Genomic DNA, 17,400 nt, shown 5'->3' on the forward strand with positions numbered 1-17,400 from the left:
GTGTGTGTGTGTGTATACATGTATGTGTATATATTTATAAACAGAGGGCACAGGGTAAGTTGAATATGAAGGGATGATATCTAAAAAAACAAAATCAAATTAAGGGATGAGAGAGGAATATATTGAGAGAGGGAGAAAGGGAGAGATAGAATAGGGTAAATTATCTCACATAAAAGTAGCAAGAAAAAGCAGTTCTGGGGGAAGGGAAGAGGGGGCAGGTGAGGGGGAAAGAGTGAATCTTGCTCTCATCGGATTTGACCTGAGGAGGGAGTACCATACACACTCAATTGGGTATCTTACCCCACAGGAAAGGAGGAGGAAGAAGATAAAAAGGAGGGATGATAGAAGGGAGGGCAGATAGGGGGAGGAGGTAATCAAAAACAAACACTTTCAAAAAGGGACAGGGTCAAGGGAGAAAATTCAATAAAGGGGGATAGGTTAGGAAGGAGCAAAATATAGTTAGTCTTTCACAACATGAGTATTGTGGAAAGGTTATACATAATGATACACATGTGGCCTATGTTGAATTGCTTGCCTTCTTAGGGAGGGTGCGTAGGGAGGGAAGAGGGGAGAGAATTTGGAACTCAAAGTTTTAAAAACAGTTGTTCAAAAACAAAAAATAAAAGTTTTTGCATGCAACTACGAAGTAAGATACACAGGCAATGGGGTGTAGAAATTTATCTTGCCCTATAAGAAAGGAAGGGAAAAGGGGATGGGAGGGCAATGCGGAGACAGAAGGGAGGGCTGACTAGGGAATGGGGCAACCAGAATATATGCCATCTTGGAATGGGCAGGAGGGTAGAAACGGGGAGAAAATTTGTAATTCAAACTCTTGTGAAAATCAATGCTGAAAACTAAATATTTTAAATAAATTAAATAAATAAATTTTAAAAATTAATTAAAATTTGTGCGGCTGGTCTAACATCTCTTACACGGAGCCGATAGTTGTAAATAAATAGCCAAGGGCAAAGGACTGGCACTGGGTTCTACCTCCAGATTAATCACTTGCCAGTTATGTGATTCTGGGCCAATCACTTCAACTTTCTGAGTTTCAGTTTCATTATCCAGAGGATCATAAAACATGGTGCCTCCTACACTCTATAATGTCATGAAACCTATGGACATTCTTCTCTGACCTTGCCCAATTTTGTCAGTATACAGACATGAATTTGCTAGTACTTGGGGGCATCTTGCTATTTTCACAGCTTAGAGAAGTCTCTGAAAGCCACTGATTTTCTTCTCTTCTATCACCTATTTCAACAATTAGGCTAGCAGCTACTATGACTGTGTAAAACCAACAACAACCAGCACACAGAATCCTGCAAGCCCAGGTTTTTTTGGTCTGCTTTGCTAAGGAAAGCAACGTTAAGGGGTTAAAAATCTTATTTTAATCCAGGACACAAATATCATTTGCTCAGTTCAGGGGAAAAAGCCAGCATCCTGAACTTCAGAGCAAATATAAATTACAAACATACATTTATAAACAGACCAAATACAATTCATAGTTACCAAGGAACCATCAACATCTGAGTTCAGCCAGGAGCTTGGCAAAGGCTGGCCCAGATTCACACGCACCACTCCTGCTGTGGCTCAGAGCTCCAAAAAAAAAAGAAAGTCAACCCCTGGTTTTATATATCTTGTTTAGGGTCAAAAGTGAGTCACACATGCAACTCACCCACGTGACCTAAAATTGTCACAAAAATGCAACTTAAACCCATGTGGTCTAAAAGCCTCTGATGTCACAAACACATCACTCAAACCCATGTAAACTAGGTTTTCCCTTGAGGCAAGGAGGTCATCAAAGACACCTAATTTAATGAAAGAAACAAAGGCCAAACTCTTCAAGAGCACTTGGTTGAATAAGTGCTAAGAGCCCGTCTTGATTCCCGATACATCACCCCACTGCTTGCCACCAGCTTTGCTTTCACCCTACCACAACAGATCTCATGATGACCTAACAAACCTCAAAATAACCCAAAATGGGCTAAGTAAGTCTCCAAAGAATGAACTTTGGTTGAAATCCCATTTAAAAACCTGACTTTGCAAATCCTTTGTCTCTTTTTTTAAGTGTGAGGGGAGATTAATACAATGGCATTCTATAATCCACAAAATCAATACTGCTATCCTCTCTAAAGGCAGCACAGATTTAAACAACTAAAATTTTTTTTAAGCCTGGAAGACAATTGTACTAGTTTATCATTTATCATTCCAAGGGAAGAAGTTGCTGATTTAATTTTTCTATGAGATGCTTCCCGATGCTGTGGACTGAGCGGTGGACCAATTACTTGCTGTGTCACTCTGAGCAAGCCACTCCAGCTGTGAATCCCAGTTGCCTATGTGCAACATAAGGCTAACTATATTTATACTACCTATTTCAGAAGGCTGTGGAGAAGAAAACACTGTTCATCTGAAGCATTATGGCAGTATGGGCTATTATCAAAATTATGTCACCTATGTAGATGTTCAACCTATAAATTTCATCTGTCACTCACTAAACATTTATTAAGCACCTACTATGCTAGGCCCCGAGTCAGGAAGACTCATCTTCCTGAGTTGAAATCTGGACCCAGACACTTACTAGCTGTGTGACCCTATTTAAGTCATTTAACCTTGTTTGCCTCAGTTTCCTCATCTATAAAATGAGCTGGAGAAGGAAATGGCAAATTGCCCCAGTATCCCTGCCAAGAAAACCCCACGTAGGGTCATGAAGAGTTGGATACAACTGAAAAAACAACTTAACAACAAAAATGTGTCAGGCACTGTGCTAAGCACCAGGGATGCGAAGAAGGGCAAAAAAGGCAGTCCCTCCCCTCAAGGTGCTCATAATCCAATGGACTATATACCAGCACGCATATTTAAACCAACAATATGGTTGAACAGGTTGGGCCTAGAATTAAACAGGGCAAAGAGAGACGAGGGCTGGATTACATTCAGAAAAATCTGCTGTTGTTGTCACTGTTCAGTTATTTTCAGTCATCTCATGTCTGACTCTTTGTCACTCATGTCTGACTTCGGTCATGACTCTTTGTGACCCATTTGGGGTGTTCTTGGTAAAGCTACTGGAATGGATTTCCATTTTCTTCTCCAGCTCATCTTACAGATGAGGAAACTGAGACAGACAAGGTTAAGTGACTTGACCAGGATAATCCAGCTAGTAAGTGTCTGACGCCAGATTTGGACTCAGGAAGGTGAGTCTTCCTGACTCCAGGCTGGGTACACTATCTACTTCACCACCTAGCTGCCAAAACTTGACAACTACTTTCCTGACCTCAAATTTCTCCCAGAAACAAAAAACCACATATTTTTAATACCAATATCCATTCTACTGACATTGTGATATGACTTCAAGTCCTGGGATGCTACAGTTTCCCAAGAATAAAAAATTACTGTCACTCAAGGGACAATGGAAAAACATATGGTGAGTGAAAGCAGGTTGTAGCACATAATAAATAAAAAAACTTTTAAGAATAACTGGAAGAAAAGATGAAATCAGGGAGATCTATGACAGAAAGAAGAGTTAGTCATGAGGGAAGATCAAAAGATCAAGGAATAACCAGCAGACTCCATTTGATCCACTGGCAGCTTCTTGCTATAAAGAGAAATGGAAAAACGACCTTAGTACATTGGATGGGCCCTCTCTGACAAACTCATGGGAGAAAATAGACAAATGGAGCACAGAATACGCACGCATGGACAGCTAAAACCTGTATTGTTGAAAGGAATGTTCACATCAATGAAATCAAAGAGCCAGTTGAGTATCTGCTTGTAATTATATTTGAAGTGATTATATCTAAATCTGTTAGACCTTTACTTACAAACAGCATTTGACAGTATATGGGAGGTTTAAATTTTGGTCTTTTTTTTTTTAATTTAATTTATTTATTTAACATATTTAGATTTCAGCATTGGTTTTCACAAGAGTTTGAATTACAAATTTTCTCCCCATTTCTACCCTCCCCCCCAACTCCAAGATGGCGTATATTCTGGTTGCCCTGTTCCCCAGTCAGCCCTCCCTTCTGTCACCCCACTCTCCTCCCATCCCCTTTTCCCTTCCTTTCTTGTAGGGCAAGATAAGTCATATTATTCCCATGGTAAGGGAAGAATATATTTAGAAATGAAAATGATATAAAAATAAAGATATACATTAACAAATTTAAGGGAATGGGGTGGTTATGACTAAACCAGTCCTTAATATCCTCTGACATAGTTGTTGAAAACAAAGTCAACAAGAAATAATACCAAGGCAGAATGGCTAAACTAGGCTAACCTTTGCCAGCTTATAAAATAATTACCTCTAAGCTTAGACTAAGAATGGGGGGGGCGGGAAGGGAAGACAGAAGGCTATGTGGATCATTTAACTTTTGAAAAGCTTTGTATAAAGCAAAACTATTTAAAATAAAATAATATTTTGGATACACTTTAGAAATTTGCTACTTAAAGGAACTCTGCGATAAATTTTTAGAACAAAGAGTGCTCTTCCAAAGTGAATAATAATAATAATAATGGTTTATCTGTTTTGTAGGTTCTGGTTTTTATATATTAAGTTTCTCATTTTCATTTTTGTCCATTTAAAATAGAGTAGCCATGATACTTGCTAGCCAGAAAATAAACAAGATTTATCTGACTATTGTGGTGTTTTCTAGGCTAAATATACTAGACGGTCACCACCCAAAGTGTAGTGACCCCCCCAATCAATGAATAAACATTTATTAAGCACCTACTATGCGCCAGGCACTGTACTAAGCACCTGATGTGAATTTTGGAGTATGTGAAAGAAAACCCTCGAGGTTACAGAACATGAGCCTTTCTAGAGAGTGTAGGATCTAAGGAGTCTCTGTTACAAATACCAGAAGCCCTGACCTAAAACATTTACTACTGAATATCGCTGAGGACCACTAAAATTATCACAAAGATATCTAGGTGTCAAATCTGAAGCAGAATCAGAACTAGCTCCCTTCCATGTCACTGCTACAAGAAATCAAGGTTTCTCGTTGAGGATTCCTTCTGTACGTGTCCAAACATTCACCATCCTTTATAACTATATATTAATTCCATTAATGAATTAACCATTTCTTGGAGTACCATCCTAAGAACTAAGAACCTAACCAGCAGGAAAACCTTGAGACGGAGAGGTCAGTACAAAAGCACCACCGGTCAGCCTCTAGGCAAGGACAACAACAACAGCTAACACTTAGTTACTGCTCACCCATTTTTCAAATATTATTTCATTTGATCTTAACCATTTGATGTAGGGGGTGTTATTATCCCATTTTATAGATGAGGAAATTAAAGCAAATAGAGATTGAGGGGCATATTCAGGGTCATATACCGCTAGGAAATGTCTAAGGCCAAATTTGAACGCAAATCTTCTTGACTCCATGCTCTGCCAGTTAGCATTTTATAAACCTAAAAGTACTACATAAATGCTATTACTATATCAGCCATAAAGTGAGATTTTCTTCTTGTTTTGTGTTAACTAGTAAAGCCTTAGTGGATATGAGCAAATGGGAAGAAGCTATGTTCCAAGTAGCTCACTGGTTACTAAGCAGCTATATGAATCATAGCCTTGAATTGACTGTTTCAAAACTTTTTAAAAGGTTCCTTATTGCCACACACAATAATTGCAGTTGTGTAAAGGTGGTTTTAGTTTCCTAAACTGGTTTATTATTATTAAATTCCTAAATTGGTTTATATAGTAGTAGGGATATGATTTGGAGTGATATCCTGGAGATCATTCTCTAAGTCAGAATTCTCCAAAGGACTTCGTTTAGGGCAACCCCTAATAAGATACTGTGAAGCAGAGATAGTCTGATATGCAAGGTTTTATTGCAAGCTGCATGGGAGATTTCCAGGAATATCGACAGCATTTTCAAATAAAGCTAGATTACTAGAGGTCAAGTCATAGGAGTCAGGGAAGAGAGTAGAGAAAGCAAAAGAAACAAGGTGAAGGAGCTAAGGGAATACTTTCAAAAGAGATAGACAAGAAGCAGCAATGTCTTAAAAGTTTCTAATGGACCATTTTAAATGGTAATTGTCAGAGACCAGAGCCGAGCGCCAGGGAATGGGACTTTTAAGAGAGTAATCTGATTTAGGAAACTGAATATTGGAAGGAAGGGAAGAAGTGAGGGGGAAAAACAAAAGAGGGAGGGAGCTAAAGAAAGAAGGGAGGAGGGGAGGGCTGAAAGAAGAAAGAGAGGGAAGGAGGAAATAAGCATTTATTAAGCCCCTACTATGTGCCAAGAACTATGCTAAGCACATTACAATACAATCTCAGACGAGCCTCACAAAAACCCTGGAAAGTAGATGTTATGATTATCATCATTTTATAGTTGAAAAAACTGATGCAAACAAAAGTAAATGACTTGGCCAGGGTCATACAGTGTCCGAGACCAAATTTGAATTCATTTCTTCCTGACTCCAGGCCCAACACTCTAGCCACTTTACACCAGAGATAAATCCAAATAGAGTCATAATACATAGATAGGTTCCTCAAGTTGAGATAAAGTAGTAAAGGTAGAAGGCGTTAGATTATGTGTTTCAAAAGATTCCTTAGATTCACCTCTCTTTACAAGGGAGCTGACTATATCATATGTGGTCAGACCGGGATGCAGAGCAAAATAAAGATCAGATGGTGTTCATTAGTGGCCTGTACTTGGCAGCCAGATTCTGAGAGCAGAAAACAGGGGTCAAAACCAGAATGCTCACAACTAGAAACCAGCTCAAGGCATTATTAGCAAATGCCAAGTTACAGAAATATAAGGGAGAATTTTGTGAAATATATAAGTGAGATAATGAGCAGTCTAAGCAACATCATTTTAATCAGTATCAAACATCCTAAGATGACAACATACATTTGAATACAAGTTCACATGCATTAAAAAAAAAAAGGTATATTAGTTTCCAGTAACACCTTCTTGTTGTTTCAGTCATGTCCAACTCTTCCTGACCCCTTTGGGGGGTTTTTTTTGGCAAAGATACTGGAGTGGTTTGCCATTTCCTTCTCCGGTTCATTTTACAAATGAGGAAACTGAGGCAAACAGGGTGAAGTGACTTGCCCAAGGTCACACAGCTAGTAAGTATCTGAGACCAGATTTGAACTCTGAAAAAAGGAGTCTTCTTGACTTCAGGGTTGGCATTCTATCCATTGCACCACCTAGCTGCTCCAATATCACCTTTTATGTATCATCTTTACCTACCTATATAGACCCAAGTATGAATACAAAAATTATAGTTGAATCTATAATACAGATATATGGCAGAACTTAGTTTCTGTAGGAATCAGATTATTTTATTTATCATACAGATAAATCTAAGTCCTCGGGGGCATTAGTACATCAAAAAGATAGGTAAAAAACAATAGGGAAGCTGGGAAGAAGCAATTTATCCCGCTCTGAGGTGCTAACACCCCCTAATATTTATTTAATAAACCCTTAGGTTGCAAAAAGAGAAAGTCAGAACAAAAGGTCTGAGCACGTGATTTTTCCCTCCCTTCATTTAGATATGAGTCATGACAATGAACTGAAGAGAGTTGGGGAGTGAACATCTTGTGAAAACTACTTCCTACAAACCAGGAAGGTCCTTAAAGACTAGCCTCAAGGAAAGACTGTGTCAGCTTTCTAAGAGGCCAGCTCTGGTTAAGTTTTGTGAGGGTCATTACCAGGTTCAATAGCCTAATGAGAAGTGTGTCCATAATAGTACTAAATAAGGAATAAAGGGATGGTAACATGCTTCAGTGATGCAGGTAGGTGGAGCAACGGAAAAAGTGATAGCCTTTCCTCATCTTCTTGAGTTCAAATCAGGCCTTGGACATTCAATAGCTGTGTGACCTTGAGCAAGTCACTTAACCTTGTTTGCTTCAGTTTCCTCACCTGTAAAATGATCTGGGAAACCATTTCAGCGGCTTTGCCAAGAAAACCCCAAAGGGGGTCAAGACTGAAGAACAAACATGCTTCAAGGAAGAAGGACTGAACAATGGCAAAACCACAGCACCCTGAATACTGAAGGATAAGCGGAAAAGGGAAAATACATGGCGATAGTACTGCTAAGACAAACACTCTGCAGACAGCAAAGATGGAAGGCATTCCAGTTAAGTCAAAAATCACATGTGTGAGAAATAGTAAATATTCAAGAAGGATTGAGACGTTCATACCAGTTTTTACAGCTATGAATTGTAAACCAACGTTACTTTCGGTTATAAACCAAAATCACACCTAGGGCTCAGCCTTCAGGCACAGTTATAAAAAAAAAAAACATAACATTTAATTATCTCCTAACAGGGGACTCTATTTTCCACATATTCAGACAAATGCCAGAGCAAACAGATGAACTTTCCAGTGGGCATCTTAAACCAAAAATTTTGCCAGATCAACTGGAAGAAAATGTTACTGAAGATGACATCACACCTCAAAGCCCTCAAATATTTAGATCTGAAGGCCACTAACTAGCAAGAAGGGATTCAGATATAGAAGAACTTTGCAGATAAGCTCGGTGGAGTCATATTTTATCTAAACAAAAGAAAGGGACAGTAATAATGCTGATAAATCAAAATGGCAGATAATCCCCCAAATACCTATACTTACCTTTGTAAGCTATATAGGTTCTCTCTAACTATAACCTAAGAATAATATAATTTAAACTAATTTGCATTGCCCAGTACAACTTTTGGACAGTAGAAGTAATGCCAGACAACAATAGAAAGCTTTCATATCTACAAACTAGAGAACTGAGAGATGACTACATAATTTAGCAGCTTATATTAATTATTTATGATGGACAAATATTTCTGCATAACCATAGTCAGCCATTTAAGGTCTCACCATCCCCAGCCTATTCTCTAAAAATTAAGTTGCCAATTCCCACACCAGAAGTTCTTTATAGCAACTAAATTACGAATTCAAAATATGTATGTACAAATCTAGGAGGCAGCATGAGGAGGGAATACAGAGTCAGCCTCAGAACTAGAAATACCTGGGTGCAAGTCCCACTCCTGATACATACTGTGTGACTTCAGGCAAGTCATTCAACCTCTCTTTGAGTGAACTGCCTACATTGGTAGACCTGTATGAATGAAATCACAGGCCTAATCCCTATTCCCTTCCCAATCATTTATCACACACACTACACTGACTGTAAAATAAATGAAAATAGAAAACAAAAACACGGTTTTTTCCATGTTTTACTTGTGTAAGCCTACTTAGAAGTGTTTTTCTCGAGATGCTCTTGAGGCCAGTAGGACCAAAACATTTAGGGTTTTAGAGATAAAAGATTCCACCATTTGGATTACAGGCAGAAGGCAGCCTGGGCCTTATCATTCTGTTTAAGATGCTGTGAGAGAGTATTTTGAGTTTTTATAATGGCAAAAGCTTCCTCAGAAAATCATTAAATATCTTTTTATGACATGCCTGATCACTCACTCCACTGAAAGCCTTAGCAAACGAGAAGAGTCTGCTGGTGTCCATGGCACAGTGTTAGCATCTTTCAAAGAGTAATAACAATTTATGAGCCAGTGAATAAATTTTAAGAGGGGCGTTATAATCCATTGACTTGTAGCTCAGAAGTGTAAGCTTCATTATTTTCATTGGGGACAGCCCACAGAGTCAAATGAAAGGCGGTTTTAACAATATTAAACTGGACCAAGATAAGGACAACTCAGAGAGCTGAAATTAAGCCTAAAAAAAAAATAAAGCACTTTTCTAGGAAGAGACTGCATCATTCACAGCATTTAACTTGATCTTTATGGTTTCCACCTAGAGGCTATTTCTAATTTGCAATGCAGTCTTAGCTGGGCATGCATTTTCTGTTACTTTTCTTTTGGTGCTGTTTAGCTATATGAAGACCCAGTGGAAGCAACTGAGGGGGAGGGGAGGAGTTTTAACCCTATTTTTTTTATTTCCGGGTCATCGTGTTTCTAACTCTATCAAATATGATCATTTTATGAGAATGTCAAGTTACATATTCTACTGAGGTCAAATTATAAGAAACTGGACAATCCCCCATATCTGGAAACCGGACATATCCCCCAGCTGATTGACTAGATTACATTTTCATAATACGCTGAAAAATTGATCTTAAAAATCATTTTCAGGGTTTTGAAAAGAACTACTTTCCTCTACAAAAGGCACCATGTTTTCTAGAGCTCGTGTTTGCTGAGCTCTGTGGAAACAACCCTAGGTCCTAACTGCTTTTCCAGTAGTACTTCTAACACACTTCTTTTCTCAAAATGTGGAATACTGAAGGCCCTGTTTTTCTCATTCCTAAGTTCATTCAGTAATACTTAACACATCTGATTCCTGGCCTTCTTCTCCAACTCATTCAACAGTCTCAACCATGATGGCAAACAAGTTTGAGCAGACAAACCCCACAGTAAATGCTTGCGTGATCAGTCCACTTTGCTCTCTGCTTCAAAACATAGTTTCCAGGAATACATAATGTTGTAAAACCACAAATGGCCTCTAGTTTCAAATTCAAAAAGATTTACTTCACAATATCTTACATGGTACTTACGATGACAAATACAGTATTATATATCTCTAGAGAACCATCAGCTTGACTTCCTACATTACAACCTATGCAGCTTTCATGTAACCATGCAAAGCAGAAGAATGAACAAATCTAGAGAGGGCAATAAATATGAAAGCCTTCTAAATGTTAGAAATTCCATTTGGAATGATCCTTTAGAAGTTACCTGGCCTTCCTCCTATATTACACGTGGAATGTCATCATCTTTATCATAAGAAATATGAAACATGATAATATGCTCAGATTGCAATTTGACCTTCAGCCACTAAACAGCTTTTTAAAGGTCAGATCTCCTGCAGCTAATGAAATAAGATATTAGTAGCACATTAACAAAAGGAAAATGTGGAAAGGATCTTTAAGGAAAGTAGTTGCAGAAATAATGGTTTCTAGAAGGGATAATAAGAGGGACTGTTGATATTTTACTCATTTCTATTCAGACCCCGGGCTTCAAATCTGTCATCGCTCAACCAGCAAGAATTTATTTAGCATCTACTATATATTCATTCATTTATTCACCAAGCTTTTATGAAGAGCCTTGTGCTAAGTAAACACAAAGGGAAATACAACATTTAGATAAAATGTCATTCTTACCCTAATGAAGTTTAGTCTACTTGGGGGATAAAGCATGGGTTCAAGTTCTAGCTCAAGTGTGCACACGCGCGCACACGCACACACCCTGGTGATAAGTGCTCTGGAAAATTGTGAATCAAGGTTCTAAGCAAGTGACATTCATTACCAAGAGGCAGGGGAACAGCAATTGCATTGATCTTTAAAAAATGGCATAAAGAATACTTTGGGCAAAGGTATCCTCTACCTTTATAGGAAAGAGCTATATTCAGCCTTCAAGCAGTTTACATAATTTATGTTTTCAAGTCAGAATATTTTCTGCAATCACCATAATCAAAATGGTGTTTACTATGCATCCACATGAACAATGCTCAGTGCTAGGTCCCATACAAATCAAATTAATCTGATTCTATTTTGCTAGGTGGGCTAGAAGCAAACAACTGACATTTGCTACATTCTTTTCATTTACAGAAACCAAACCCAACAGTTTCCCAACCCTGTCTTGCATGAGACTGACTCACCTTGACCTCACCCTGAAAGTATCTAGCAGTTTATATTCCTCCTCCCTGCTCTGAAACACTTCTCTACTGAGAAAGCAATTTCTTCCAAGTTAAGAAATCAAGCTTTTGGTGATCTTTATTTTTTGAAGAGATGTATCCATGAATTGCACAGAGGCAATGATTGACTTCGTGGTAAGGACTGAAAACTACTTCAAAAAGCAAAGAGACTATAGGTGGCAGATGTGCCTCTTGTTTAAAGTAAATAAATAAATGATATAAAGACCAAAAAGAAAGGAGAGAATAAAGGATAGGAAACTAGAGTGAGATAAAAGTTAGGGAGAGATAAGAATAGGGAGAAGACTAAGAAAGGCTGGCCCATGCAGGTAATATTTCATATACAATATCAAACAGGAATCATAGTTCTAAGTATTTGTTTTTGATAAGGGATGCTTAAGCCTTCCAAATAAAATTTTTAAATGCTTCTCATACCAGTCAAGAACATTTTCCAAGTATGTTCTGAAGAAACTGGCATTATCAGTAAGGAGTTTCTTAACATCTCCATTAGGATCGTTTCAATCTTCTAATAAATCTAACTGCCTTTGGAATTCTTTTGACATATCAGATAATTGTTTCCATCATGCATAATACATTAAAGTTTGCATCAAGATCCAATGTAGCTAAAAATAAAATTGAACATTGGCTATTTTAACAAATCATTTAAATGAGCAACAACTGACATTTATTTGTGATGCTAAGGTTTCCAAAGTAGTTTTCTAACAACTCTGAGAGACAAACATTACAAGTGCTCCTTACTTATTCTCCCTTTTTTTGCAGATAAAGAAACTGAGGCACAGAAATGTTATGACTCATTCAAAGTCACACAACTGAGTCAGAATTTGAACACACACTTTCCTGACTCCAAATAAAGAGTTCTCTCTACCAGCACCCCACTACCCCTCAACAAACCACTTCCACAAGAAACTATGCAAAATGAATCTGAATGAAAGCACTAGACGAGATTATTCTGCACATTATATAACTCAGAGAGAGATAGAGAGAATATAACTAGGCATGGGAAGATGGTAAGATAAAGAAGTAACCACACAAGGTTATATGTTATAAAAAGTGCAGGTACTTAACTCACCAAAGCAAATGAAAATTTTTCTAGGGGCTGTGGACCTAGTACCCAATATTAGCAGTTAGGATTCTAAGCACAGCACATTTCAAAGCCAGAGCCACCAGTGTTTATATAAAATGGTAGAATACTGACCTGCATTGTTAATGAATTAATTAATGCAAAGTTAATGCAAAACTACTTAAAAATAAATAAGTGGGAAAATATTAACAGAATATACGTAAGGACAAGGAGAAGTCTCTCTATTAAATCTAATTATCACAAACTCTCATATCAGTAAAAAATACTTTTGAATGTCTTGAAAAAGTGTACTGGAACCTCACTGATGCAGACAATGTAGTAGTTTTGACAGTATATTCAATTGTTATTGAAAATAAAATTTAAAATAATTTCCTCCTCCATATACTTTAAGGGTTTTATGTCTGAATAAAGACCTCCATCGAAAATCCAGCCTTTTCAAGTCAAGGTCTCAAATAATTAAAGGATTCTTTCAACCAGCCTGCAATTTGCAGAACCACCAATTTGTTGTTTTATCCTAAAGGACTGTAAAATTTATAACAGAATAGACCTATGATTGATCAAGACACATTTATTAAATACCTCCTATAGTCCAGATGCTATTCTAGATATCCAGGACACAGAAAAAAAAATGAATGAATGGGACATTTATTAATTGATCACTAGACTCAAAGCACTGTGCTAATACTTGGGGATACAAAAGTCACATTCTAGTGGAGGAGACAACACATATACAATTCCACAAAAATGAAATTATCCCTGGCCTAATGGACTAGTGCTTGGCCTAGCCAAGAAACACAGCATGTGTATGTGTGTGTATACATACATATATATACATATACGCATATATATTGGGGGAGGGGAAATAGTCATTACCAACTAGAGGATCGGGAAAGACTTCATATGGATTTGACCCGATCTTTGAAGGAAAGAACCCAGAGATGGGGGTAGGGGGGCAAGGAGAAGGATAGACAGTGTAGACAGGATAGGGGAGATGGAATGTCTTATATGAGGCAAGAAGGGCAATTTGGTTGGATGGATGTGTGAGTAAAGGGGAGTAAAGTGTAATAAACCTTGAACATAGGTTGGGATCAAGTTGTACAGGAGTGGGTGAGAGAAGTTTCAGTTGAGTGATTTGGTCAGAAGCCAGGTTAACAAAGGGCTGAGAAGTGAGAGGAAAAGAAACAGAAGGCAAGCAGTGTAGACAGATTTTTCTAAAAGTCTAGCTGAGAAAAGGCAGTAGGTAACTTCAGAGGATGGAATGTCTACTGAGGGTTGTTTTTGTTTTTTAAGGATGAGAATTTGGGGGGTTTCTACAAGGGAGGAAAGGAATCAGTAGATGAGGAGGGATCAGATTGAGACTTCTGGGCTTTACACAGGCTGTAGTGAATTACCTACCTACATCACATAATAATATAACTCATTCTGCTGGACAAATTGTATCTTAGTTTTTGGTATTTACTGTAGTTAGATCAAATTTTTGATAAGGTATGCTTAAGCCTTTACTTAAGCTTACTGTACTAAGCTTAGAAACTATATTTCTTTAAATGAAGAAAAAAAACACCCTACACTATAATTCAGTCTCTGGTGTCACACAGGCCTTCCACTATTATTCCCAGTGCAAGAGGTTTCATTGCATCAGCAAAAGAATTGGACGCTCCGGCTTTGAACGCCATTTAGCTCCACCCCCTGTAAGGGTAAACCTGGCAGTAAAGCCAGAGATATAACGAGCTGGCTCCCACAGTCGCCAAGAGGTAGCTTGGTCCTTCTCTCTAACCCAGCTAGTGCCCCAGGCGACCCTCGGGTGTTCTTTCAGAGCAAAGGGAGTAGGCTCGAGCCACGCCCAACCGCTAAAACTAGAAATAATCCCTATTCATTCTCGCCTTTTTTCTCCTCCTCAGGGAGAATATAAAAGTCCTCTTCTACCCACCCACGTGGGAGCCGGTTTCATCGGAAAAAGAGAAAGATTATTGGATGGATATATCTCCTTTCCCACGTTAGCAGTGTGGCTCCATTTATTTTTCCCCTTCCCTTAACGATTTAACTTTAAAAAAAAAAAGATATTGATATAATGAAGATGACAACAACTAGGAGAAGTTTCCTTTCCTCCCATTCCCAGCCCATTTCTCCGTGGCTGATTTATAATCTGTACAGGTGCCGGCACTCAAGTATTAGGGACACGGACACATACACACGCACACACACACCCCTCTCCAAACAGTGCCAGAATTCAAGTCTTAGGGACACGGACTGACACACAGACACACACACCTATCCAAATCGTGATGAGGTTAAGGAAGTAAGGGACGGTCAACATTTTCAAATAAGAAAGGAAACGAATAGGAAAGAAAAAAGGCTAGTACTTTAGGTGGGTTTAAAAAAAAAGGATCAAAGAAACTCATGAAAGGGCACCTGCCTCTGGGTTTGGACGCCAGAGCAAAGTTGAACTATGTAAGCTTGGGCAGTTGAAGCTTTTCAGCGAGTGCTAGGTTAAGAGGTTGTTAGCAGGTCCCTAACTTTGACAACAGCAACTGCATTGAAACTGTGGGTGGTTCAGCTCTCTGCATGCACCTGTTCGGATCTTCCCCATCCTGGGTTTTAACCTGCAGGATGAGGCGAAAAGGGTTGGCTGGAACCTTTGATCTTTCTTGTAGATCCCCATCGACCGAGCTCAATATTCCCTCAAAACCTTCCCCCAAAACAATATAGTCAACCGCACACTTCCGCAAGAAAATTATAATTAAAAAAAAAAACTCTCCTCCCGTCTATCCCACGCCCTGACCAATTTTTCCAAATGGTACTCCTTTTTTTTTCTCATAGCCTTATATCTGGCCCCATTTTCCTCTCCCTCTCTGCCACGTTCCCCCTTTGCCACTTTCCTACATCTCCATTACCACTCCCGAATTCTTGAAGATTAGGTTATAAGAAATTTCTCTGATCGCAGTGGGGACCCGGCCGGCTCGGCCCTGGGCTGGTCAGGGAGCCCCAAGCTGCAGTGCATCAGGGGTGGGTCTTGATAGGGGGAGGGGGCGGCAAACTGGGGAGCCCGAAACCTGAGAGAGTGACAGCCCATGACGGAGGAGTTTCGCCTTAGTGAGAAAACAAAATCAAGTGAGACCGCTCTAGCTACTGAGGCTTGGGCCAGGAGAGGTCTAGTGAATGGATGGAAAAGCAAGAGGCAGAGACCGGGGAGTTAGAGTGAAAGGGAGGCTGCCAGACACTGAGTGAGGCCTGAGAGGGAAATATAGGAAAAGACTAGTGATGGACCGGGAAAGTATCGGAAAGCTCAGCACCGACTGGGCCAAGTTGGGAAGGTGAAAGAAATCAGGAGACCAAGAGACGCGAGCAGAGAGGAACTTCGGAACTAGATAGCAAAAAGCTGGCAGTACTGGGAGGGGCTGGAGGGACGGGACAGGTGTGGCGCTTCCCAAGTGGCAACAACCAAACTTTCTCCCCAGCCGCGAAGTTGGGGTAGTGGAGTTGAGACCTAGAGAGGCAATATCTTCCATGCCCACCACTTCATCCCCGAGATAGGCGGCGGGGGAGAAGAAACCTTCCCTGACTGCACACAGCTCTCCAACCCCGAGACTCCCTAACGCGTTCCAGATGTGCACCTTCACCCTCTTCCCAAGCCCCAGGCTCGTTTTTCCTGATTTTCCTCCCCAGCATACACATTCCCCTTCCGGACAGCCGAGCTACCTAGGGCGGCCACACTCACCTGGCTGTAGAGCTCGCAGACCGACATGACCCCGCCGGCGCAGCAGACAAGCCCCGAGGCGCGTCTGGAAGCTCAGCCCTAGTTCCAGGGATCCGGCCCCTCTCTCCAGGTCAATCCCCGGCTCCCGGTGCTGCTCGCTGTCCCTGGTGGCTCTCACACCAGCAGCCGACCGTGTGGCGCCATCTTCCTGAGCTTGCAAAGAGTTTTTCCTTCTTTCTTTTCTTTTTTTTAATCGCCCCCACTTTCCCCTCCCCGTTCACTCGAGGCTCGGCTTCCTAGCTGCTCTTTCCTCCAGAAGCGACCTTTACTCGGGCGGCAGCCAGGCAGGAGTTAGGACTAGGGCTGGGAGGAGCAGCAGCAGTGGAGGAGGAGGGGAGGGGGGGAGGAGGAGGGAGAGAGGGAGGAGGAGGCAGCTAAGCTCCGCCGCTCCCCGCTCAGGTATGGGGAGGAGGTACTGGCAGGAGAGCGTCAGAGCCGGGCGCTCCGTGCGTCCCCGGCGCCTTCCGCGCGCTGCAGGTGCCCAGGGCTCGGGCTGCGGGCGGGACGGCTCCTCCCACCCCGTGGCCGGTCTCAGAACGCAGCGGCCACCACCCGGGAATCCTCAGCTCCGCACTGTGAGAATCCCGCGGGGTGGGAGGGTGGAAGGCACGCGTGGAACCAATCCCGGACCGCCCCCTGCTGGTCCTGGGGGCAAACACCGGCCGGACCTGGGTAAAGACAGGTGCATCGTGTGTGTAAATAGAGACACAACACAAGCTTAGTAACCCTGTTAGCCTTGGGTATCGCGTGCGGAGCTAAGCATATGAAAGAGAGAAAAAAGAAATTCAGAGTAAATGAAGACAAGAAGGAAAGAAAGGGGTGGGGGGAAAGTGCCAACAAGTCTCCTGGAACACTTGGTGACACCACGGTCATAACTTGTGGGTTTTGTTCGAGAACAGCAAGGA

The 17,400-nt window shown here is 40.6% G+C and overlaps 1 protein-coding gene across 1 annotated transcript in view; it reads right to left on the bottom strand.

Annotated features, from left to right (window-relative positions):
- The window catches only part of MYO5B (myosin VB), a 549,419-nt gene extending 532,708 nt beyond the window's left edge, over positions 1–16,711 (bottom strand). Inside the window, exon 1 of the mRNA XM_036756694.1 lies at positions 16,457–16,711. Within this exon, the coding sequence (XP_036612589.1) occupies positions 16,457–16,483 (27 nt within the window). The 5' untranslated portion in view covers positions 16,484–16,711. The remainder of the gene's footprint in view (positions 1–16,456) is intronic.
- Positions 16,712–17,400: the final 689 nt, after the last annotated feature.

Source organism: Trichosurus vulpecula, chromosome 1 (assembly GCF_011100635.1).
Source record: "Trichosurus vulpecula isolate mTriVul1 chromosome 1, mTriVul1.pri, whole genome shotgun sequence".
NCBI classification, from domain to species: Eukaryota; Metazoa; Chordata; class Mammalia; order Diprotodontia; family Phalangeridae; genus Trichosurus; species Trichosurus vulpecula.